At 47.4% G+C, this 23,757-nt stretch overlaps 1 protein-coding gene across 1 annotated transcript in view; it reads right to left on the bottom strand.

Annotated features, from left to right (window-relative positions):
* Positions 1-6,622: 6,622 nt before the first annotated feature.
* Positions 6,623-23,757, bottom strand: part of LOC119251378 (butyrophilin-like protein 1) — a 41,564-nt gene continuing 24,429 nt past the window's right edge. Inside the window, exons 4-7 of the mRNA XM_037518689.2 lie at positions 7,589-7,638; positions 7,357-7,543; positions 7,032-7,232; positions 6,623-6,657 (exon numbers count right to left, since the gene is read on the bottom strand). Of these exons, the coding sequence (XP_037374586.2) occupies positions 6,623-6,657; positions 7,032-7,232; positions 7,357-7,543; positions 7,589-7,638 (473 nt within the window). The remainder of the gene's footprint in view (positions 6,658-7,031; positions 7,233-7,356; positions 7,544-7,588; positions 7,639-23,757) is intronic.

The raw sequence follows: 23,757 nt of genomic DNA, 5'->3' as shown, positions 1-23,757 counted from the left end.
AGAGGAGAACCTGTTTGCTTTGTTCGTAGGGTTCCAGAGACCTCCAAAGGAGGTGAGGAAGCTTGCCTCCATTGGCCAGACTGGACAGCCCAGCCAACGAAAAAGCCCTGGTACCCTCGAGAAGAGGAAAGCCCAGGTGGAGTCTGATGAGACCAACTTGTTCCAGAAGCCTACACGGACCGGATGTCAACAGTTCGCTCTAAACCCTATATGGAGTATTCCAACGAAGCCAGCTAAAAATTGCTGCTTAGTTATTCTGCCCTGTGATTTTATGCAAAATAGGCAATATGGTTTAAAAGTAGATTTAGTTTGCAAACTTTTGCTATGCTGTTAAAAACATTTGGGATCAAGGTTGAGAGAATTTGTTTTTACATAAGTTGAACCATTTTAAGATTTTTTTTTCCTGTGATTTTGACATATCTGCTGTCTTGTTCCGGCTAATGCCTCCAGATGCTTTTCTTTTGGCTGGGACTGATGAACTGTTTTTCCAGGAATGGAGGACTTTTGCTTTCCACAATGGACACTACCTGGAGGGATTCGTTTTCTTTTAGACTGGAACCCTGGAAAATTTTCATCTGAGACTGTATCCTAGCATCCATATATTTGATCTTCACCACCATGGAAATGGTGGCAAAAAGTGAAAGGGGGGAATTGTTAGGGGGAAAGGATGTCCTGAGTTAATCCCATACAGGCTTTGTGGACTCCACCCCCACTCCAGACTAAAGCCATCAGGACATTGGGAAAGACAAATCCCATCACCACCAAGGGAGGGTGGCTGGGACCTGAGGGTGGAGTTGGGCAGCCAGATTGGATATAAAAACCAAACACGTGGGTCTTGGGGTCCCTCTGGCTCGCAATCGCTCACCTCCTGGCTTCACTGCTCCTGGCTGGCGGCCAACTCTGAGATCGCCATTTTGGGATTCCTGATCGGCGGATTGGGTAGGACGCATTTAAAACTTTGTCTCCCACTTTTCTCCCAGAGCTGTACATTTCCTCATTTCCCCTTCCCTTGTAAATAAACCTTTTATTAACCTTTCATGTGTGCCTGCTGTAGAGCATTGATAAGTCCTTTTAAGCGCGCGGGTGAGGACCCACAGTCGGGCACCCCGTTTTGTATCGGGGTTGCTCTACAACAATACTAGCACCTCACCAAGTGTCAGTGTCTCCTCACTACCTCATCCCCGCCCCCTCAGCCCTTAAGTTTCAGCCCCTTACAGGTCATCTAGGCCATCTCATCCTTTCAGAAACTCCTGACACGACATTTTGCCAGAGGCTGGCCCCCGGCACTTTTCCTCTAAATAAACTTTTCTTTACTTTCTTGAATATAGTTTGCTTCTCTCTGCTTATTTATCTAAAAAGTCTACAAGTTTCTTTCTATGCCTTTGTGGTGGTTCAAGGGCTAAATTAACAGTGCACACTGGTTTCAGTTTTAGGAAATAGGTAGGGTAGCCTCAAAACTGTGGCAAATATAAAATGAATTGTATTAAAATACAACTGTAACTGTTGTGTGAAGCCAAATACTGTTACAGGTGGTGCCCCTTGGATGGGGGAGGAGTGTGGGGGGTGTTGAAGATGGATAACCCCAGGGAAAATGCAAATAAAATATCAGTGGGGGTGGAGACTCTGATAAGAAATATAAGGGACTGCAGAAGCAGCCCCCAGCATTTAGTGTTCAGGATTCAGCATTTCAGCATTTTTTGATCTTCAGCAATTTCCATGTTTGGCTATTGGTTGGGTGATTCTGCCACTGCAGCTGCTGTTCTGAGTGTCACTTGTCTGGTGCTGTGCTGGGTATCTCGTTGAGACAGGGCAAGCTAGGGTTATTAGGCAGTTTTAGGGACAGTGCAAGAGGGGACCTCTGAAGAATTTAGGGAGGCTTCAGAAATAAGGACAACCAAGGAAATGTAACCAATTCCACTGGGAAAAACAAACATCCTAGCACCAGAGATAATCTTGTTAAGGATGGTCCTGGTTTTCTTCAGATGATAAGATAAAGTGTAAAGATGCTCACCTGGGAGGGCTAGACCATAAAGGTAAAGCGATAAGCATAACAAATGGGGAAAGAAAATACTGTTAGATAAGGAATGTGAAATTTCTTGCTTAGTATCCCCTGGGAGCTAGCCAATCAGGAAGAGAGACTGAAATTTTAGCATAATGAGAGAGAGAAAGTATATATTCCTAAAGTAATATCCCATACTGGCTCATCTCGGCCCCTCCCAGGTTCCTTATACCTGGGAGTCTTTCTTCTTTGTCTCTTTTCTTCCTAAATAAAACTCTTCTTTCAAAGACAAGATTTGTCTCTCTCTGCTTACTTACTCCAAAAAGTCTGTGAATACCTTTCTACGGTTTCGCGAGACAGGAACTCGTGGTAAAGCGGCAGCAGTTGTTACACACGCTGGCATCAGGAGTATTAATAAGTCCCTTTTAAGCGCACGGGTGAGGACCCACAGCCAGGCAACCTGTTCAATATTGGGGCTGTCCTATAACACTCACTGTGTGGAAGTGAGTCCCAGGAGAATCAGGGAGACTCTCACGAGGGTCCTCACACTCCTCATCCCAAGACCCCTCCGCTACAACCCCCCTCTCTTGGCTCAAGGTCTGTGTCCAGGACCATAAAGAAAGCCCTGAGCAGGGAAAGGGCGTGTGACTCAGCCTCAAGAGGCTCAGATCTCCCTTCACCAGCATCTCTGACCTTCCATGCAGGACCCGGTGCAGACCCTACCCTGGGATTACTGGGGAGCCCATGTGAGAGGCAACACAATTAGAATGGTCGCCTCAATAATGGTTTTTAAAGTGTAAGATTATGTGAAGTACTTCAAAGGGCCCACTGTGTTTCATTCCCAAGCCTTGCACAGTGTCTGCACAGCACAGATTCAAACTGGTGACTGTGCCCAAAACCTCTAGAAGGCTCTTCTCCCACACACCCCTCTCCTTCCTTCCCCTCTCTATCTCCATCCAGACTTTTCTTTCAAATTTCTCCCCTATCTTTGGAAATTGATTATAACCATTTTAGGTTAATGCTGGGAGCCATGCTACTCATGTCCTCTGACACAAGTCTGGGCTTGGGGCAGATTCCTGAAAAGTCAGGAATCTCATTAGCTGACTCCTGCAAGATTCTCCTCATTTGTTTATGGCTAGTTTCTACCATTGTTAAAATATGCATTTAAAAGTAAAACTGCAAATGCTGTTTGATCAATTACTGAATAACCAATTTGATGGCAAATAGCTCTGGGTGATACAAATATTACATTTTTTTATAAAATTAGTAGTTCTCTGCCAAAAGGCAGTAATTCAACATTGGCCTTACATTAACAAATGAAAAAACTGCTGGGAACAAAGGCTATAAACATCCATTGGCCAAGTCTTTAATATGGAGATGTGGGCTTTTGAGGCAAAGGATAATTGGAGAAGGAAATTCTATTCAAAGTTAAAAAGAGCAGTTGGGTGGCAGAAGCAAGCCACACTTCAAGAGTAAGAAAATTTCTAATCAGACAGGCGGCTCCATAGCTGGCTTCTGCTAAATTCTTCCTGTTTGTTTAGGGCTGACTCCCCTGGATGTGACAATGGTATGGTAGCTGTTAGAGTATGCATTCAAGAATAAGTCAACAACAATTTTATGACTGGTTGAGCTAATAACCATGCAGCACAAATCATTCTCTTGCAAATAGTCAATGCTATAACTACTGTTATGTCAGGTATTAACCATTTTAAGAACCAAAAGCTATAACCATCTCGGGGCCCTGCCTTGGATGAAATATTTGTAGTTCCTTAAAACAACAATCAGCAATCTTACAGAAAAAAGAATTTTCCCTTGATCTTAAAGTTAGATACAGAAACTAGGCTGACGAGATAAGTAGAGGAGTAATAGGTAGAAAACTCTTTTGTTAGATTAGGAGAATTCCTCCCTTAATTGAGAGCTGGGGGCTAGGGAAGAGTCAGTGTGGCTTGCCTGGCATTAACACCCTCCAGGTCCTTGGTTCCTTAATATCCAATCAATATTAAAACAATATACTATAGATGATAACTTCTATATATAAAAATAGCCTTCTGTTTTTTGCTTTAATCATTTGGTTATATGTTAGTCTAAACTTTATAGGTTAGTTAGAAAAAATCCCTTTGTCTCCCTTCCCCCAGGTAACTTCCTGCCCTTTGTTTCCCCTAGCCCTTAGTTAATCCTTCACTATGGCAAACATAGAAATGTTAGTTGCAGCCACATAAGCTTTTTGCTAGTAATAAAATGACTGATTAAGGTAAATGACTACTCTAAGAACACTTTTGTTTAGCAACTGTGCCTTCTTTAAATCAAAAAATAAATGTCAGGACCTCTGCAGGAGGGCAAAAAGACCCTTGGCTGTTCTTGAGAAAGATGTGATGATTGTTATCTTCCTGCCTTAATGCATATGCTTATGCACTCTCACAGTGCTGAGACCCTCTGTAGGATGATGTCTGGACCCTGATCAAGTGTTTGCATCTCCTCACTCCTTCTCCCTCCCCATCACCCCACAATTGTGCTGATGCCATCCCATCCTTCAGGAACCCCTGACACCCAGGCTGCCTTGGCTGGCTCGCAGCAGGTTTGTTCTTGTCCAGTCTACATAGTTATCTCTTAAAATAACCCTACACACTACAGTGGGGGAAGGATTCGGGTCAAAACAAGGGAATAAGTGGAGTGGGAATTGTGTGGGGTCTTTACCCAAGATGAAAATGCATACATTGTGCAAAAATGAAAAATGATGTAAAAAATATATAAAATAAATTTAAAAAGGAAAGGAAAAAAAACCTACTTAATAGCAACCATGAGAATGTCAGACAAAATTCTCCTTAAAAAGATGATGGTTTTGAAACATCATACATTGTTTATCTTGTTATAAAGACACAAAAAATACACACAAACACATACACGCATGCGCGCGCGCACACACACACACACACACACACACACTGGATTTTACATGAAATTTCAGACCTTTCACAGGCCCTGGCCCAAGAGTCATAAACACGCCAGAAGCTCTGACGCAGACTCAGACACCAGCTCTAAACAACTGATTCCTCAGCAACCACAAGGGATAAGAGGAAAAATGCAGCTTAGACATGAATCAGAGCATGCATGAGAAGACAGAGAATCAAGAGGAAACAGGAAACAAAAACTAGATCCAAAATAGGACTGGGACTTGGGATCCAGAAGGATCCATAACCCAGGACCCCTTAGCAAGACCTGACTCAGAAATAGTGTGAGGGGGGTGTAGTCCACAAAGCCTGTATGGAATTTGCTTTAGGACATCCTTTTCCCCCTAACAATTGGAGTCTGGAATTTTTGAGAGATCAGCAAATGCTGAACCACACACTTGTCCCTGCTGCAGCCTCTCCTCACACTGACCCCCACTGTCCTCACCCACAAGAAAGGACCAGGTGACAAGGGGTCAAAGGGTGTCCTGACCCCACATGACCAACAGGGAGGACAGGGCAGGTGGAGGCAGGTATGTGCTAACAAGGGTTGGGGGCACTGCAGTTCTCAGATGGAGGTTCCAGAGTGAGAGGTGACCGGGGACACCAGACCCTTTCTGGTGGGGGTCTCTGATAGAAAAGGGGCAAAAGGGAGGCTGGAATGGGGTCCCAGGACCCTCAGGGCGACTCACCTGCATACAGCTGGGCCTTCCTCCAGGCTGAAAGGAAACACACAGGTGAGCACAACCAGCTGCTCTTGTGATCCACGGGACTGACCATCTCCTGTTCTGCAGGTGAGACTCTCTAGGGGGTATAAGGGAGACCTGGAAAGGTCACGACCTCCTGAGCTGTGCAGACAGCAGGGGTGGTGGGAAAACCCTGGCTCAGGTCAGGAGCCTGCAGGACATACTGACTCAGCCCTGCCTGCTGCTGCTGTGAGGTTTTGGGCAAGTCACTGAGTGGCTCTGGGCTTCAAAGACTTCAAAGCTTTTGCTTCACCTGTTACTCAGTGTTGCTACACAGGATCAAAAACAGTATATGGGAAGATATTTTTTAACATACATATTATTCCATAATTATTACATTCAGTATCTCCTTGGAAATTAATGGGAAGATAAAATAAAAACACAACATGGACATCACACCAGCTCCAGAGTAGAAATGGCCCATCTTCCTCCAGTGCAGTATTGCTAATGATATAAACTCTCTGGGAGATGAAAAGTACCCCACTCCCTCCCACACAGGGCCACCCTGCACTACTGATCAGCAACTTCAGGAGTAGAGAGAACAGACTTTTCGTGTTTTGTTTGGGGAGAAAGGGCAGGAGGAGGTCACATTCTTAAACTTCAAGAGTCCATTTACTTATAAAACCCAGAGCAGCTGCTTTGCTTCCAGATGCTGACCATGAACAAGATGCATTGAGGACTAGAAAGCCAGCACTATGGTGGGAAAGTCAGGGCTGGAATGAGACAAGGACGCAGGAGACTCCAAGTATCACCACCCACCTCAATCCCAAGAATGGGGGAAACAGCACTAGATCTGGAGAGCCCATGGGGCAGGGTCCTGCCTCTTACCAGCTCCCACTTCCACCCCAGGGAAGGGTCCACATGTCTGTGCTTAGACAGCCAAGGGGAGGGACCCTGAGCCCAGGGCACAGGGACCTAGGATCCCTGGAGCATCACTCACCAGCCAGGTAAGCTGCCTTCCTCTGGTCTGAAAGGCAACATGGGACTCAGGTGAGATAAGAACCAGAATGTCTCTATGAAGGGGGCATGGAGAGTTCAAGAGGGAGAACAGAGCTTACCTAGAATTGCCTGGAGTTCATCTGAAAGAGAATTAAAAATATAAGCATAAAGTGTCATAAAGAACAAAATTCGTGCCTGGAGAAGACACAAAAATGAAACTCTCTGTGTCCTAAAAGTTCTACCTTCAGACCAACATGAGACTCCAAGCTCCACTGTCCCCTCTGGGACTCAGCACCTGCTCTGATCTCCCTGTAGAGGGACGCTGGCTCTGGCTCTGGTGTCAGCTTGTCCCTCTCAGCACCCACCACCACACTCACCAGCCTGGCCCCTGTCCTGCCTTACCTGTGTCTTTCAGGGCATCCTCCTTAGTCTGTCTGTCCTCCTCCTTAGCCCGGCACAGTCTCCTGTGTTCCTGCAGCTCCTGCATCTGTGTGGAATATTCTCTCCAGGTGTAGCAGGCAGCCCCCATGAGCAGGAGAAGCAGGAAGGACAGGCTCACCAGGAAAGCTAGCTTCCAGGGAGAGGCCCTGGGGAAGAAGGGCTCTGCAGACAGAGACCCCACAGAGACTCCATCAGGACACAGCCTAGGACAACCCAGCCCAGTACCCCTGGGGGGTGCCAGCTCCCTGCCCTTCCCAGGAATGAGGGGGGATGGAGATGCACTGACCTGGGATGACAATGGCCGTGGCCTTCTCCTGGCCCACGATGGGGTTGAGGATGGAGCAGGTCACGTTCGCCACAGAGCTGTCTCTCACCACCAGAGCAGACTCCACACTGAACAGCCCCTCAGTGTCCTGGGCCTGGACCTTGGAGAACTCCAGGAACTGTTCCCCACGGGGGTGTCTCCACTGTACCTAGGGCTCAGGGAACCAGCCCAAAGTCGTGCACACCACGCACACCCCATCCTCCTCTGGCCCCTTGATGTGCACCTGGGGGGCAGAGCCCACACCTGCGGAGGGAAGATGAGAGCCAAGGGGGGCAGGCCCACCTGTGCACACCTCCAGCGGAGGCTGTCAAGGTGCACTCTGAGGAGTTTGGGAGAGACCTAGACCAAGATGATGACCTGACATGTTCATCTCTACCTTTCTACCCATTATTTTTATAATGATATAAACATGTTCAAATCTATATAGAATTATTTTCTTGTTACAAGAGCACACCTTATAATCCATAAACAGCTGTATTTTCTCATTTCTCAACAACAACTCAGCCTCCATCCGGCAGCTTCTCCTTCTAGTCCATTCTGTTCTCTGTGATTCAACAAAGTCTCCCATTTGTCAACCCCAATTTTTAAGGTCATCTCACCCAGTCTCCCTTCAGTCAGGACACTCCTGATCTGATCTTGAAACCACCTCCATCTTGGACTGGTCACTTCCCTCTGAGGGTGGCTTGTTGTGACTTGAGTCCCCTGCTGAGCCCCTTTCTTGACTTTTCTCCCTACACCTTCTCCTTGAAGGCAGGTGATATCTGGAAGTGATGTATGAGGAGACACAGAAGCTGAGGGAGAAGAAGCCCTGGGAGTGGGTGTGAGATAAGACCCTGTGGATGCGCACAGCAGCCTTCCCCTCATGGAGAAATTTCCCCACCATCGAGGTCCGCCCTGCCTACTGGGCCATTAGCTCCTCATGTCGTTCCTTTCTGTCTTTGTTGGTGAACACTGACTCCATGCTATTGGACCGGAACCACCTCAACTGCATGTTCTCTGCACTTATGACTGGGTCCAGGGAGCAGGGCAGTGTAGCGTTCTTGCCCAGCTCTGCCAATATGGCTTCTGGGGGGCTAAGCACACAGAACCTCTCTGTGAACACAGACGTGGGAGTTAGAAAGGGTGAGAGACACAGTCATATCAGGGAACATCACTGGGGGAGGCCCAGGCAGGCTGATGGAAGGTGTCAAATGAGCAGACAGCTGATATGAAGGATTAGCAGTGACAGTTCTGAATCTGGGAAGTTCTCCTAACCACACCTGTGGTTCAGAAATAATGTCAAAGATGCTCCCTCCTTCACTGGTGTCCCTGATAGCAGGACCTTCCATGAATAACTCTAACTCCACTTCAGCATCACAATCTCCAGGAGTGCTTGTAACTGTAAAGGGACCCTACCCTAGGCCTGATGCAGCCAATTAGGATGAATCCAAGAACATGCATTTCAAGAGTTCTTTGGTGACTAAGAAGGTATTTGAGGAAATTTGTTTCATGCACAGAGGATCATCAATGTGAATGAGTGGACAGAGTACCCAGAGAACACCAGGCTTGGGACAAAACTGGACACTCTCATACAGCAGTCACCAGGCAGACAGTGCCAAAAGGGACACAGAGGAGAGTCACAATTCACTGACCAAGAGTTGGGCAGAGAAGACACTTGGAGGCTGTGGTCAGGTGGGGGAGGCTGCAGCACACACTGTGGTGGTCACTCAACCAGGCATGTGACCCTGGGCAGGGAGAGCTGACAGTGAGGGCCTCACAGCTCTGACTGGGAGCTCCCAGCTAACAAGGTCCCCAGTGAGGAAACAAGGCACAGAGTTGGATGCAGCCACTCCACCTCAGGACTGGCCCCACCCTCCTGAAGCTCAGGACAGTGTGCACAGGGCAGAGTCTCAGGGCTGAACTGAGAGAGGCAGGTGTCAGGGGGGCCACAAACATGAGCTCACATACCCCAGCCAGAGCACCCACCCCAGAGGCTGGATGACTGCTGGCCCCACAGTCTCTGACTCAGCATCTCAAGGATCAGGTCTCTACTTCTATATAAGTTATAAATCTAACAACACAACAGGGTCACTGAGGAAAAGTTAGAAGTAGTTCAACACTGTAGGTTACCACAACAACAGATGCATTTTTTCAAAAATAGGAATTTTTTATAAAGATTTATTTATTTATGCATATAAGAACTGGGATACAGGCCAGAGATGTCGGGGGGTGGGGGGTGAGAGAATTCACCAGAGACAGAGTGGGGAACAGAACAGGCAGATAGACTGAAGTACACTGCTGAAGGGAACAGAGGGCAAGCCAGGAGATGTCTGCTGTGCCATGTGGTTTGCTCCCTGGCAGGCTGGGGATCGAACTCATGCTGCAGAGTCTGCAGACAGCTTCACAGTGCTGTACTTAATCCCCTGTGCCACCAGGGAGGCCCCCAAATAGAAAAATTAAAGCAGCAAAATAAGCCCCAGAAACTTGAGATCTCAAGGAATATGAAATCACAAGACAGGACCAACTCTTCAATATGCAACTACAAAGATATGGAAGATCGTATCTTACTATTAAGTAGAGTTCAAGTTACCTTAATAAAGAAAGTCAAAGAAATGGAGAAAACACAGAAAAGTGAATCAAAGAGAAAAATAAAATTCAGAACAATAAATGAATGAGTTGGAAAATAAAATGAGTGAAAAGGATATAGAAATTGAGGCCTTTGATTAACATCACAGAAATGGGGGCTCTAAAAGATTAGCAGAGAAGCTACTCACTCCAGGAGAAGCTATTGGAGCAGAATAGACCAAATGGAAGATCAAATCAGTGACCTGACAATAATAACGACCAATGGACTGAAATAGAAGAAAAAAGAGAAAAATGAAGAAACACTGGAAGAACTAACCAATCTATGAGGAAAAGCAATATAAGCATAATGGATACTCCACAATTTGAAGAGAGAAGGGTGTACAGAGTTCATTCAAAGAAACAGAGTAACATTACATATATAAATACACATAATGAAATAGTACTCAGATTTTTTTAAGATTTATTTTTGTTTATGTAAGCATACAGGAGCTGATATGTAAGCCAGAGGTGTGGGGAAGGGGTGTTGAGAGGAGTCACCAGAGACAGAGTGGGGAGCAGAACAGGCAGACTGACAGAAATAGACTGCTGAGGGGAGCAGCTGGCAAGACAGGAGATGTCTGCTACAAGATGTGGATCAGCTCCCTAGCCAGCGATGAAACTCCTGCTGCAGTGGCTGGTGACAGCTTGTTGATGCTGAGACTTAACCCCTTGCACCACCAAGGAGGCCCAGAGATTTTTTTTTTAAATAAATAAAATCATGCCATTTAAAACAACATGGATGGAACTTGAAGACATTATGCTAAGACCAATGAACAAAGGCAATTCCTGAAGGAGGAGCTCCCAGAGCCCATGGGGCCCACCCACCCGAGGGAGACACAGGACAGGGAGGGACACACTCACTTGAGGACCCCCGGGTGGCAGCTGGAGGAAGAGCAGCAGGGAGGGGAGGAGGCAGAGCACAGACCTGGGGCAGGAGCAGGGCGCCATCTCCTCAGGGCTGGGGAGAGACAGGGCAGGAGGCAGCCAGGCCTGACACAGGACTGACACATTTTGAAATTATGTATGGACTCCCCGCCTCACCCCCCCCACCCGTGGTGCCAGGATTGGAATCAGGGCCCTGACATAGAAGGGCCGCTTACGCTGCAGTTACTAGCTTTGCAGCGTGTCTGGGCAGAAACCTGGCCCAAACTACGGGCCTTGTATGGCCCGACAGGGGCTGACCTGAATGGACCATCGGGCCACCAATTCCAGCCGGGGAATTGGGTGTGGATATGCAGACACGCGCCCAAAACCTTGGAAGAGCGATGGAAGGGACCTTACTTAGTAATCTTTACCACCCCTCTTGCCTTGAAGGTTGATGGGATCTCGGCTTGGATTCATTACACCCACGCTCAGGCAGTGACAGGGGCAGAGGTGAATCAACACAGCCCGGAACAGAGGGAGGTCAAGGTGTTAGGGGGAAAGGATGTCCTGAGCTAATCCCATACAGGCTTTGTGGACCCCACCCCCACTCCAGACTAAAGCCATCAAGACATTGGGAAAGACAAATCCCATCACCACCAAAGGGAGGGTGGCTGGGACCTGAGGGTGGAGTTGGGCAGCCAGGTTGGATATAAAAACCAAACACGTGGGCCTTGGGGTCCCTCTGGCTTGCAATCGCTCGCCTCCTGGCTTCACGGCTCCTGGCTTGCAGCCAGCTCTCAGAGCGCCATTTTGGGATTCCTGATCAGTGGATCGGGTAGGACTCACTTAAAACTTTATCTCCTACTTTTTTCCCTGAGCTGTACATTTCCTCATTTGCCCTTCCCTTGTAAATAAACCTTTATTAACCTTTCGCGTGTGCCTGCAGTAGAGCATTGATAAGTCCTTTTAAGCGCGTGGGTGAGGACCCACAGTCAGGCACCCCGTTTTGTATCGGGGTTGCTCTACAACAAAGGTAGACCCTTCCAACCCACTACGCGTCAAATTCCGCCAACTACCGGACCCGTCTCCTGCGGTTAGCTAGGACGGACCTTCTCCATCACGGTGATCAGTCACCAGGATGTTCCTGCGCTTGTGGCTACATCTGACTGTATGTGTTCTGTGTTCCCCTTGTCTCTCCTGTTCATGCCAACCCACACAGACCCCAGAACTTTACGTGGGTCCTTAGCAATGCCGTCACGGGACGGACGGCGGCCTGACTCACGAAACTTGCTCCTCTAGGGACTTGGTATCCTGACATACCTTTTGACATCTGTACCTTGGCCGACGGAGAATGGGATGAAAGTATCATAGAAAATCATCCTTCCTGCAACACAGGCTCCGGGCGATACAAAATTAGAACTAGTCCCTTCTCCCTCTGCCCCGGATATAAGGGACGGGTCAATGCCGAAACCTGAGCGGGGAGGAGTGACTATTTTTGTGCATCCTGGATTTGTGTTTCCACCGCACATATTTACTGGACGGCACCGTCAGTTGCGGGGGCGGGGGGATTATATACAGGTTAGCAAGGGCACAGATCCTGCTTCTTCACAGAATTCTGGCATGTGGGGGTTCTGTCACCTGCCAAAAGGAAAGGATTGGAGAAAATTCCTACCCCTGTGTGCTGTGAGCCCACCACAGCAGCTTGGGTGTCAGGGTTCCTTGAAGGATGGGATGGCGTCGGTGAAGTCGAGAGGAAAAGGGGGAAGGAGTGAGGAGACGCAGACACTCGGTCAGGGTGCAGACATTGTCCAGCTGAGAGTCTCAGCAGCTCTTTATTCATACATTTCAAGCAAACTGGGAGAGTGCATAGCATATACATTTTGGGGAGATAACAATCACATCTTTTCCAGAACAACAGGGTTGATTTACCCTTTCGCAGAGGCTGTGACATTTATTATTCTTTGATTTAAAGGAGGGACATTTGCTAAACAAAAGTGTCGCCGAAGCTGTGACATTTATTATTTGATTTAAAGGAGGCACATTTGCTAGAAAGAAGTTTCTCAGAGTGTTAGGGGGAAAAGGATGTCCTAAAGCTATTTCTATACAGGCTTTGTGGACTCCACCCCCCACCCCAAATCCCATCACCACCAAAGGGAAGGTGGTGGGACCTGAGGGTGGGGTTAAGTAGCCAGGTGTGGTATAAAAACCAGACATGTGGGCTTTGGAGGGGTCCCCCATTTTGGCTCTCAGCCAGCTCGCAGCTTCCAGCCAGCTCTGAGAGTGCCTTTGGGTTTCCAGTTCAGTTGATCGGGTAGGACACATTAAAGATTTTATTTCCCTATTTTCTCACTGAGTTGTACATTTTCCTTATTTCCTTTTCCCTTGTAAATAAACCTTTTATTAACCTTTTGTGTGTGCCTGTAGTGGAGTATTAATAAGTCCCTTTTAAGTGCGCGGGTGAGGACCCACAGCCAGGCAACCCGTTTTATATTGGGGTTGCTCTATAACAAGAGTAGTCATTTTACCTTAAACAACTAGCAAATGGCTTAAGCGACTGCACCAACATTTCTGTGTTTACTAAGGTGAAGGGATTAACTAGAGGCTAGGATAAACAAAAGGACAGGAAGTTACCTGGGGGGAAGGGAGTCAAAGGGATTTTTCCTAACTATCTTATAAAGCTTAGACTAACATATAACTAGTGTTACCGAACGCCGGCCTCAGTTTCCCTCAGCCAATAAAAGGAAACTAAGTTTGAGGAAAAGGAAAGCGGTTTTATTTGTCGACAAATGAGGAGGGAGGCAGACTCATGTCCGAAAAACCACCGTCCTGCTCTTTGGCAGTGGGCAGGGGTATTTATACAGGGGGAGATGGGTAGGGGTCCGCGAAGGGGAGGGGGAAGGGGTCCGCACAGAGACAAGTGGGCGCCAGCTCAACAGGGAGATGGATGGGTGTCAGCTCATTCGTCTTAAGGGAAGGGGAAGGTGTCAAGGAACAGAGATGGTGATCGCCAACTTGTTTTCCTTAGGGCGAGGGGGAAGTGTCTACAGGGAAACCGGTGGGCGCCAGCTTGTTTTTCTTCCCAAGGGGAGGGGAAGCTGCAACAAATGGGAAAGACAAGTCATCAATCCTGTTAATGCTAGATAAGGGGAATTGCAAAAAATGGGGGAAAGACAAACTTGTTAACTGTATCACTAGTTGGTTAAAGTAAAAACAGAAGGCTATTGTATAGAGGTTATTATCTATAATATATTGTTTTAATATTGATTTAATATTAAGGAACCAAGGGCCTGGAGGGCGTTAATGCCAGGCAGGCCGCACTGACTCTTCCCTAGCCCCTAGCTCTCAATTAAGGGAGAAATTCTCCTAATCTAAACAAAGATTTTCTACCTATTACTCTTCTACTTATCTAGTCAGCCTAGTTTCCATAACTAACTTTATGAGGGAAAATTCCTTTCTCTGTAAAATTGCTGATCCTTGTTTGTAGTTACAAGGAATTACAAATATTTCATCAGCGGCATGGTCAAAGATGGCTATGGCTGGCTCAATCAGTCACAAAACTGTTGTTGATTTATTCTTAAATGTTTACTCTAACAGCTACCATACTAATTGCTACATCCTTGGGAATTAGCCCTAGATAAACAAGAATAATTTAACAGGAGTAGACTATGGCACCTCCTGGCTTATCAGGAGTTTTCTCACACTAGGAGCCTGGCTCACCTCTGACACTTAACTGTTATTACTAACCTTAAGGTAAAAGAATTTCCTTCTCCAACTAGCCTTTGCCTTAAGGGCCACATCTCCATACTAAAGGACTCAGCCCAGGGAGGGATGTTTACAGCCTTTTGTTCCCAGAAGTTTTTTCACTTGTTAATGTAAGGCCAAATGTTGAATTGCTGCCTTTTAGCATAGGACTACTAATTTTATAAAAAAAGTAATATTTGTATCATGCAGTGCCATCTGTCATCAAATTGGTTATTCAGTAATTGATCCGTGTTTGCAGTATTACTTTTAGATACGTATATTTGCAATGGTAGAAACTAGCCACAAACAAATGAGGAGAACCTAGCAGGAGTCAGCTAACGAGATACCTGACTTTTCAGGAATCTGCCCCATGCCCGGACCTTTGTCGGACGACATGAGTAGCACGGCTCCCCAAACCTGTGCACCCCAGCCATTCTGAAATTTACTCAGGAAGGCAAAAACCCCGAGCTGCTCTCTCAGTGGACTAGCGGGATGACCTGGGGACTTAGACCCTGCTCACCTTAAGGCTGCACATTTATCCCCATCAGGACCCTCTGTCCATAGGACCTAATAATGCACTTGGGCACAGGGGGGAAAAGACAAGAATGGCTACTACCCACTCCCCAACAACCAGGGCCCCTAGTGTAAAGGGTGGTCCCCAGGAAAGGGGGAGGCTCCCTGCCCCACCCAAATGGAGGGTGGAGCTGAGCAGAAAGTGAAGAGGCTGCAGAGGAGACTGAGGAAGGAAGGAAGCAGGATGGAGCCAGCAGGAGACCTGGAGGAGGCGCATGGAGCCTAGGGACATGTGAAGAAACTGCACTTGTATTTTTTTTTTTAAAGATTTATTTCACTTATTTGTTTGTTTTTATTTTTTTATTTATTTATACAAGCACTGGGTACAGTCAGAAGCGTGGGAGGGTGAGAGAATTCACCAGAGCCAGAGCGGGGAGCAGAGCAGGCAGAAGGACCGAAGTACACTGCTGAGGGGAGCAGCGGGCGGCAGGAGAGGTCTGCGTGCCATGTGGGACCCTCCTCCGGTGCCGGGGAGCAGCCGGGGATTGAACCGGCTCCGCAGAGGCTGCGGGCAGCATCGCAACCCAGCGCTCAACCGTTGCGCCACCGGGGAGGCCCTGCACTTGTATTTTGGTCGTGGACTGGATGACACAGATGTGGGTGAGACCCGTGGGGAGGTGACAATGACAGCTTTTATCTTGATTTTGATTTTGCTCTTTTCCTTCCGGGCTTGTCTGGGTGTTTCTGACCCTTTTCTGTGGATCCCCACTGGAAGATGCTTTAGACTTATGGCAGGCTTTGGGGGCTTGCTCTGGGCCAATCCCATATGGATGGACTTTTACCCATGAGGGGACGGGTAACTTTGGGTGCTTGATTTAGAAACTAGATTCTTTGCCTTTTCTGTATTGTTTCCTAGTTTTATTAAGGTTCCTTCCCATTAAAGTCTTATATGTTTTGTGTTGATGCGGCGGATGGCAGAACCTATTTAGAGCAAGCTGGTTGCGGGGTTTGGGCTGCCCCTCTCCCTGCCCTATAACACTACTACTACACACTTCCCAACAACCAGGGTCAACAAGGGTCAGAATAATCATTTCAAAAGACTATCTGACACTCCCTGGTCCGAAGCTGACACACTCCTAGACATGCTGGAGCATGCATATCAGGTTCTCAATGCCACCAGGCCAGAGGCGACAATCTCATGCTGGCGGTGTTATGATACATCTCCCCCCTATTATGAAGGGATTGCTATCCCTGGAAACTATACCCTCTCAAACTGGTCCCAAGATTGCAGGTGGCAGCAAAAGTCCAAACTAACCTTATAACAGATGTCTGTGCAAGTACTCTGTATTGGTAATGTTCCTCAGTCTCACCAGCAGCTGTGCAACCACACCATAGGTTCTGTCCCGTTTGGATTGTATCTACTCCCTCCCTCAGATGCCTGGTGGGCACGCTCATATGGCCTGACCCCCTGCGCCCATGGTTCAGTCCTGAACCAGACCCAAGGCTTCTGCATCTTGATGCATCTGGTCCCTAAGTTAATGTACCATTCCTATAATGTACTTCTTGATTCTCTGGAAGACATTAAGATGTCCAAATGCCTAAGGAGGGAACCAATAACTGCCATCACTCTGAGCATACTCGTAGGTGCCAGTCTAGTAGGAGCTGGCACAGGTGCTGTGGCCTTAATTTCCCACAGCCAGCAATACTCCAGTTTACGGGAGGCCATAGATGAGGGCATAGAAAAAATAGAAACTTCTATCTCACATTTACAAGACTCTCTCTCTCCTCTCTGGCTGAGGTTGTGGTACAAAACCAACAGGGGCTGGACCTTATCCACCTACAGCAGGGAGGGATCAGTGCGGCCTTAGGGGAAGAGTGCTGTTTCTATGTTAATCATTCAGGTGTCATTAAGGAATCCCTGGCCAAAGTAAGAGAGGGCCTGGCAAAACGGAAAAAAAGAACTTGAGGCTCGTGAAGGGTGGTTTGAATCCTGATTCAATACCACCCCTTGGCTGACAACCCTGTTAACAGCCCTTGCCGGGCCCCTAGTGTTGCTCATGCTAATGCTCACATTTGGCCCTTGTATACTCACACTTGCTTGCTTTTATCCACGATAGGCTTAATACAGTACAGATGCTGGTCCTGCACAACCAATATGGACTCTGTGAACAAGAAGACCAACTATGAGGATAAGATTACCCTCTCCTTGCAGGCACAGGAAAAAGAGGGGATTGTAGGATGAACAAGGCAGCAGCCATTTTAGGGAAGACACAGCAAGCTATTTTAGGGAGGGCATAGCTGTGTATCGTTTTGTTAGGGGGAAAAAGGATGTCCCAAAGCAAATTCCATATAGGCTTTGTGGACTCCACCCCCACCCCAGGTCAAAGCCAAAGACACTGGGAACTCCAAATCCCATCACCACCAAAGGGAAGGTGGCTGGGACCTGAGGGTGGGGTTAAGCAGCCAGGTGGATACAAAAGGCAGACACGTGGGCTTTGGGGGGCTCTCCATTTTGGGGCTCTCCGCCAGCTCGCAGCGTCCGGTCAGCTCTGAGGGTGACTTTGGGTTTCCAGGTCGTCGGATCGGGTAGCACGCTTTAAAGACTTTATTTCCCTATTTTCTCCCTGAGTTGTACATTTTCCTTATTTCTTTTTCTCTTGTAAATAAACCTTTTATTAACCCTTTTGCGTGTGTCTGCAGTAGAGTATTCATAAGTCCCTTTAAAGCGCGTGGGTGAGGACCCACAGCCAGGAACCCGTTTAATATCGGGGTTGCTCTATAACAGCTTGGCGCCCAACGTGATTTGCAAGTTTTCACCCGTGGTTGACCAGCCCAAAGTAATTTTTCTTGCGTTGGTCACCATAAAAGCGCATTAGGTCTGCAGGACTCGCAGTGAAACTCTTTGTTTCACGTCTTGAAAAGTTTTTTTTTTTTTTCCCCCTGCACATACGGCCGTTGTGGGTGTGGTTTTGACCCAAACGCAGCCTCAACCATGAACTTCAGCAGTTTAATCCCTAACTTGAGTTCTTTCAGTTTTTTTTCCGGCTTTGAATTTAAGTAACCTTTTTCCATTAAATATTACCACCAGTTTGATAAGTGTAAATAATTGGATTAGACCTAGCTTATGGCACGTGATTTTAATTCTGTATACATATGTGAATGGTTTACAAGCCATCCCTTTGCAGTCTGTGCTTCTAGGTGTTTTTTTGGTAATGTGCATAGGCGCCATGTGCTACAGTCTTGTTTCTATGAGAAGTAGTGGTTGTACTTCACATACTGAGAATCTGCTGCAACAGATTCAAGCTCTTAACTTAGCGATGAAACAACAAAATCAGGCTTTTGACTCAGCTTTTCAAAGCGTGCAGCATCAAGTGCAACGACAAAATCAGACTTTTGAGTCAGCTTTTCAAAGCATGCAGGATCAAGTGCAACGACAAAATCAGACTTTTGAGTCAGCTTTGCAACGACAAAATCAGACTTTTGAGTCAGCTTTTCAAAGCATGCAGGATCAAGTGCAGCGACAAAATCAGTGTTTTGATTCAGCTTTTGGCAGTGTGAGGGACGAAAATCGTAACGTTTTTGAGTCCGCCTTTAAAAGTGTGCAGGACCAGATACAGGCCGCCCTCCATGAATGGGATATGATGCAGAAAAAGGCTAGAATAATGGTGCAGAGAAGAGATAAATGTTCTCCTTCCCATGAGGACTGCAGAAGGGCAGACTTAGAAGAAGAGGAAGAGATTCATATGCTAAATACCTTAAACTCCTCGGGAGAAAGGCCTTCTCCACGTGAAGTGGCCCCTCCCTCACAGATTCCTGAGGCTTCAGGACAAGGGCCTTCACCACGTGACCAGGCCCCTCCTGATGCCCCTCCCGCACAGATTCCTGAGGCTTCACAGCCTCCATTGCCCTCCAGGGAGGTAGTTATCATGGCGTCTCCTCCCCACACTAGGAGTGGCACCCATTTTGGCAGTAACTACCGCTCTGTAGCAGGACAGTTTCCTCTTCGCCAGCTGGCGATAGGTGGCGTGAATGAAGACGGGAAACCTGTTGGGTACTTTTGGTCCCACCATCCTTTTAGCACTGGGGACCTCCTAGCTTGGAGGAACTCTGTTCCCTCATACCGGCAGGCTCCTAAGAGGATGGCGAACTTGTTTGCCTCCATTTTTCTCTCCCACCGCCCTAACTGGGCAGATATACAGATGATGTTACATGTTTTACTAGGTCTAGATGAGCGGAGGATAGTAGTGAGGAAAGCCAGGGAAGAGGCTGCACGTCTCCACCAACAGGATAGCCAAAACCCGAAGCCAGAGATTGCTGTCCCAGAGGTAGATCCTCAATGGGACCCCAACAATGGAGGACTGGCGAAGTTGGATCTCTATAAAAAATGTTTATTGGCAGGACTGGAGCAGGGAATCCCCAAACAAAAAAATTTTAACAAAATATTGGAACTTACACAAGGGGCTCATGAGGATCCATCTGAATTCCTTGAGAGGATTATTCAGACGTATTCAGACCACACGGATTTAAATCCAGATGCCCCAGAAAATGCTCGTGTGCTCACTGTGGCGTTCATCACAAATAGTGCTCCAGACATAAGGAGAAAGTTAGCAAAGATAGACGGCGTCACAGAGATGAGTCCGTCCCAGGTAGTTGACTTAGCATTTAAGGTTTATAATAATAGAGAGAACAGGACAGAGGACAGGAGACCGAAACCTGCGACTGTTTTTGTACAAAGAGAGCACAGGCCAGGGTTTCGGGAAAACAGTAATGGACAGAGACGTGAACCCCTAGGAAGAGATCAGTGTGCTTTCTGTAGGGAAGAGGGACATTGGAAGGACAGTTGTCCCAGGTTACAGGACAGAGGCAGACGCAGTAATTCCAGAAGGCAGGATAGAAGACCGAGGACACCACGACAGGATGATTCACGCAGGGGTTACAGGAGGGAATATAGGAGGAGTACACAGAACCAGGAACCAAGGAGAGAGGAAAGAAGACAAATGTTAGCACAGTGTAGAGGCTCAGATGATGATAGGGAATACGGACGGGGAAGGAATCGAGAGCCCAGCACAGAGGACAGGAGACCAGTGATAGCACAGAGTAGGGTCTCAGGTGAAGATAGGAGGGAATATAGACAGAGTAGAAGGAATCGGGAGCCAAGTGTGGAGGAAAGAAGACAAATGATAGTTCATGGAGAAGGTTCAGATGAAGAATAGGGGTGCCCAGGGGTTCCACTAGATCTTAAACCCATCAAAATAACCCCCTCGGAGCCCCGGGTAACCCTCGCTGTGGGGGATCGCCTGATTGATTTCTTGGTGGACACTGGAGCAACATACTCAGTTTTGAATTCAAAATTAACTAAAATGAGCAAAAAGACTGCAGCAGTCATTGGGGTTACAGGGAAGTCACAACAGACACCCTTCCTGCAACCTTTGGAGTGCCGGCTAGGCACCACACAGTTCCAGCACAGCTTCCTGTACATGGAAGAGTGTCCAATCCCTCTCCTTGGTCGTGACCTTTTAAGTAAGCTCAATGCACGAATTATATTCTCACCCAAAAATCAGAGGCTTCACCTACAGGTTCCTCCAGAGCATGCTCTGCGATTCCAGATGTTGCTTACTCAAGATGCTCCACCAAAAAGTGAAATTTTACCTCCAGAAATTGTTGAAAGAGTAAGTAAAGGGGTATGGGCTGATGGAACCCCAGGACGTGCGAAAAATGCGGAGCCTGTAAAGATAGAAGTGATAGAGGGGAGCAAAACCCCGAGAAGGAAACAATACCCCTTAAGGGAGGAGGCCTTGAGAGGAATTGAGCCAGTATTGAAAAGGTTCCTTCAATCTGGACTCATTCGGCCCTGTCGCTCACCGTAAAATACTCCAATTCTGCCAGTGAAGAAACCCATACAGATGAGTATCATGTTGTCCAAGATTTAAGGGCCATTAATGATATTGTTCAGGATTTACATCCCACTGTGCCTAATCCGTACACCCTATTAACTGCCATACCTGGTGACTATGGGTGGTTTTCAGTATTAGACCTGAAGGATGCCTTTTTCTGTATTCCAATTGACGTCCAGGATCAACTGCTTTTTGCCTTTGAGTGGCAGGACCCTAAGTCCAAGAGCACTCTCCAGTATTGCTGGACTGTGCTTCCACAGGGATTTAAGAACTCCCCAACTATTTTTGGGGAAATACTGGCCAGGGATCTCAGGAAGGTTCAACTAAACCAGGGTGTCTTATTGCAATATGTAGATGATTTATTGATTGCAAGTCTAGACTAAGAATCTTGTCTGGAAAATACCATAGTGGTACTGAACCACCTGGCAAAATGTGGCTACAAGGTGTCACCTAACAAGGCACAGATATGCAAACAAACTGTGACGTATTTGGGGTTTGAAATCAAGAAAGGCAGACGGAGCCTGATGACGGAAAGAAAACAGGTAATTTCAGCCCTTAGAATCCCCAGTAACCGGCGACAGTTGCGCGGATTTTTGGATATGGCTGGGTTTTGTAGGATTTGGATTCCTAATTTTGGACTGACAGCAAAACCTTTATATGATGCTCTCAAAGGCCTGGACTCTGAACCTTTGTCTTGGACTCCGGAATGTCAAAAGGCTTTTGATGAAATAAAAGTAAAGTTGATTTCAGCACCAGCATTAGGACTTCCGGATCTTAGGAAGCCATTCAGACTTTATGTACATGAGAGACAGGGGGTTGCCCTAGGAGTGCTGATCCAATTGTTGGGACCAGAAATGCAGCCCGTTGCATATCTGTCCAAACAGTTGGACCACACCACTAAGGGATGGCCTTCATGCTTGCGTGCTGTGGCTGCCACTTGTGACCTCCTACATGAGGCAGAGAAGTTTACATTGGGTCAGCCCATCACTGTGTGTGTGCCACATCAGGTCTTGACGTTGCTGGAGCAGAAGGGTGGACTTTGGTTAACCGCTGGGCGAATGGGAAAATATCAAGCAGCTCTGTTGGACAATCCTAATGTGAAACTGCAGGTTTCTAATTCCCTGAATCCTGCCACACTGCTTCCAAGCAATGCAGACGGACTTGAGGATGACACTTTAATCCATAACTGTTTAGAAACCATAGACACAGTGTATGCCAGCCGACCAGATCTAACGGACCAGCCTCTGCCGGATCCAGAGTGGGAGCTATTTACAGATGGCAGCAGCTTTATGGATCAAGGCCGTCGATGTGCTGGATATGCAGTGGTGACGCTCCAGAACACCGTGGAAGCCAAGGCCCTTCCGGCAGGTACATCAGCACAGAAAGCCGAATTAATAGCCCTGACCCGTGCCTTGGAACTCTCAAAAGGTAAAAGAGTCAATATATTTACCGACTCAAAATACTCTTTTATGATTCTCCACATGCATGGGGCCATTTGGAAGGAGCGGGGACTTCTTACGGCTAGCAACAAGGATGTCAAACACCCATTAGAAATCCTGGCCTTGTTAAAGGCAGTAGCTTTACCATCAGCTGTCGCTGTGATGCACTGTCCTGGCCACCAAAAGGGTGGGTCTGACTTGGCAAAGGGCAACAGGACAGCTGATCGGGCAGCTAAGGCCGCTGCCCGTTCTGCCCTCCAGGGTGCACTCATCCCTCTTGTGGACCTGACTCAGTATGCTCCTGAATACACCAAGCGGGATGAGGAGAGAGCTCGTGCATGGGGATTTACTGAGTTTGACCCCAGCTCTACTTGTAGAGTAAACTCCCATGGGATGATACTCCTCCCGGAGGCCCTGGTATATCCGGTGCTAAAACATCTTCATGAAGGATCCCACTATGGGAGAGATGCCTTATTAGAAACTGTGCGCCCATATTTGAAGGGACCATATTTGCATAGAATAGCACAACGGATCACCCGAGGTTGTCAACTATGTGCCAGGAATAACCCCAAGACTGATTCCCACCCCAAAGCCGTTGGGGTTCAATATCGAGGCAAGTGCCCTTTTGAGGACTGGCAGGTGGACTTTACACAAATGCCTAGAACAACAGGCAACTTCAAATACCTGTTGGTTTTTGTGGATACGTTCTCGGGATGGGTGGAAGCATTTCCCACAAAGACGGAAAAAGCTTCCGAGGTTGCAAAACAGCTGCTAAAGGAGATAATTCGTCGCTTTGGGTTGCCGGATTCTATCCAGAGTGATAATGGGTCATTATCACGTTTAATATAGGGGTTGTTCTATAACAGTTTCTGTGCAGAGACCACAGAAAACGGGCAAAACTGAACTTAACAAAACTCAGACCACCGATAACAGATCAATCAATCAGAATAGACTCGGTGCTAAGAATGGAAAACCCCACTTCCCAACAATATGGTATAAAGAAAGCCTCATGCCCTGCAAGGGGGCCCTTCTCTCAACCTGATGGGACTGTTAGGTCAGTACACCAGGCAGAGTTGGGCCCTAGCTTAAGCTAGCAATAAAGCCTTTTTGCCATTGCAACTCTGGCTCCGTGTGGTGTTTGGGAACCCCGGACGGAGTTGAGGCGACAACTCCTAACAACATAATGAGGGCACACACCTCCTCACCCCAGATACTTGTACTCAGCTTTATGGGGAGAGGGATATGTTCCCTTAAATGAGAGCCTGGTGACCCCAGCCTACAGCCCCCAAGAAAGAAAAGGAGCCACA

The sequence above is a fragment of the Talpa occidentalis genome, unplaced genomic scaffold (genome assembly GCF_014898055.3).
Source record: "Talpa occidentalis isolate TD23 unplaced genomic scaffold, MPIMG_talOcc4v2.1 talOcc4.2, whole genome shotgun sequence".
NCBI classification, from domain to species: domain Eukaryota; kingdom Metazoa; phylum Chordata; class Mammalia; order Eulipotyphla; family Talpidae; genus Talpa; species Talpa occidentalis.
This window is presented reverse-complemented; position numbering and strand designations above follow the sequence as displayed.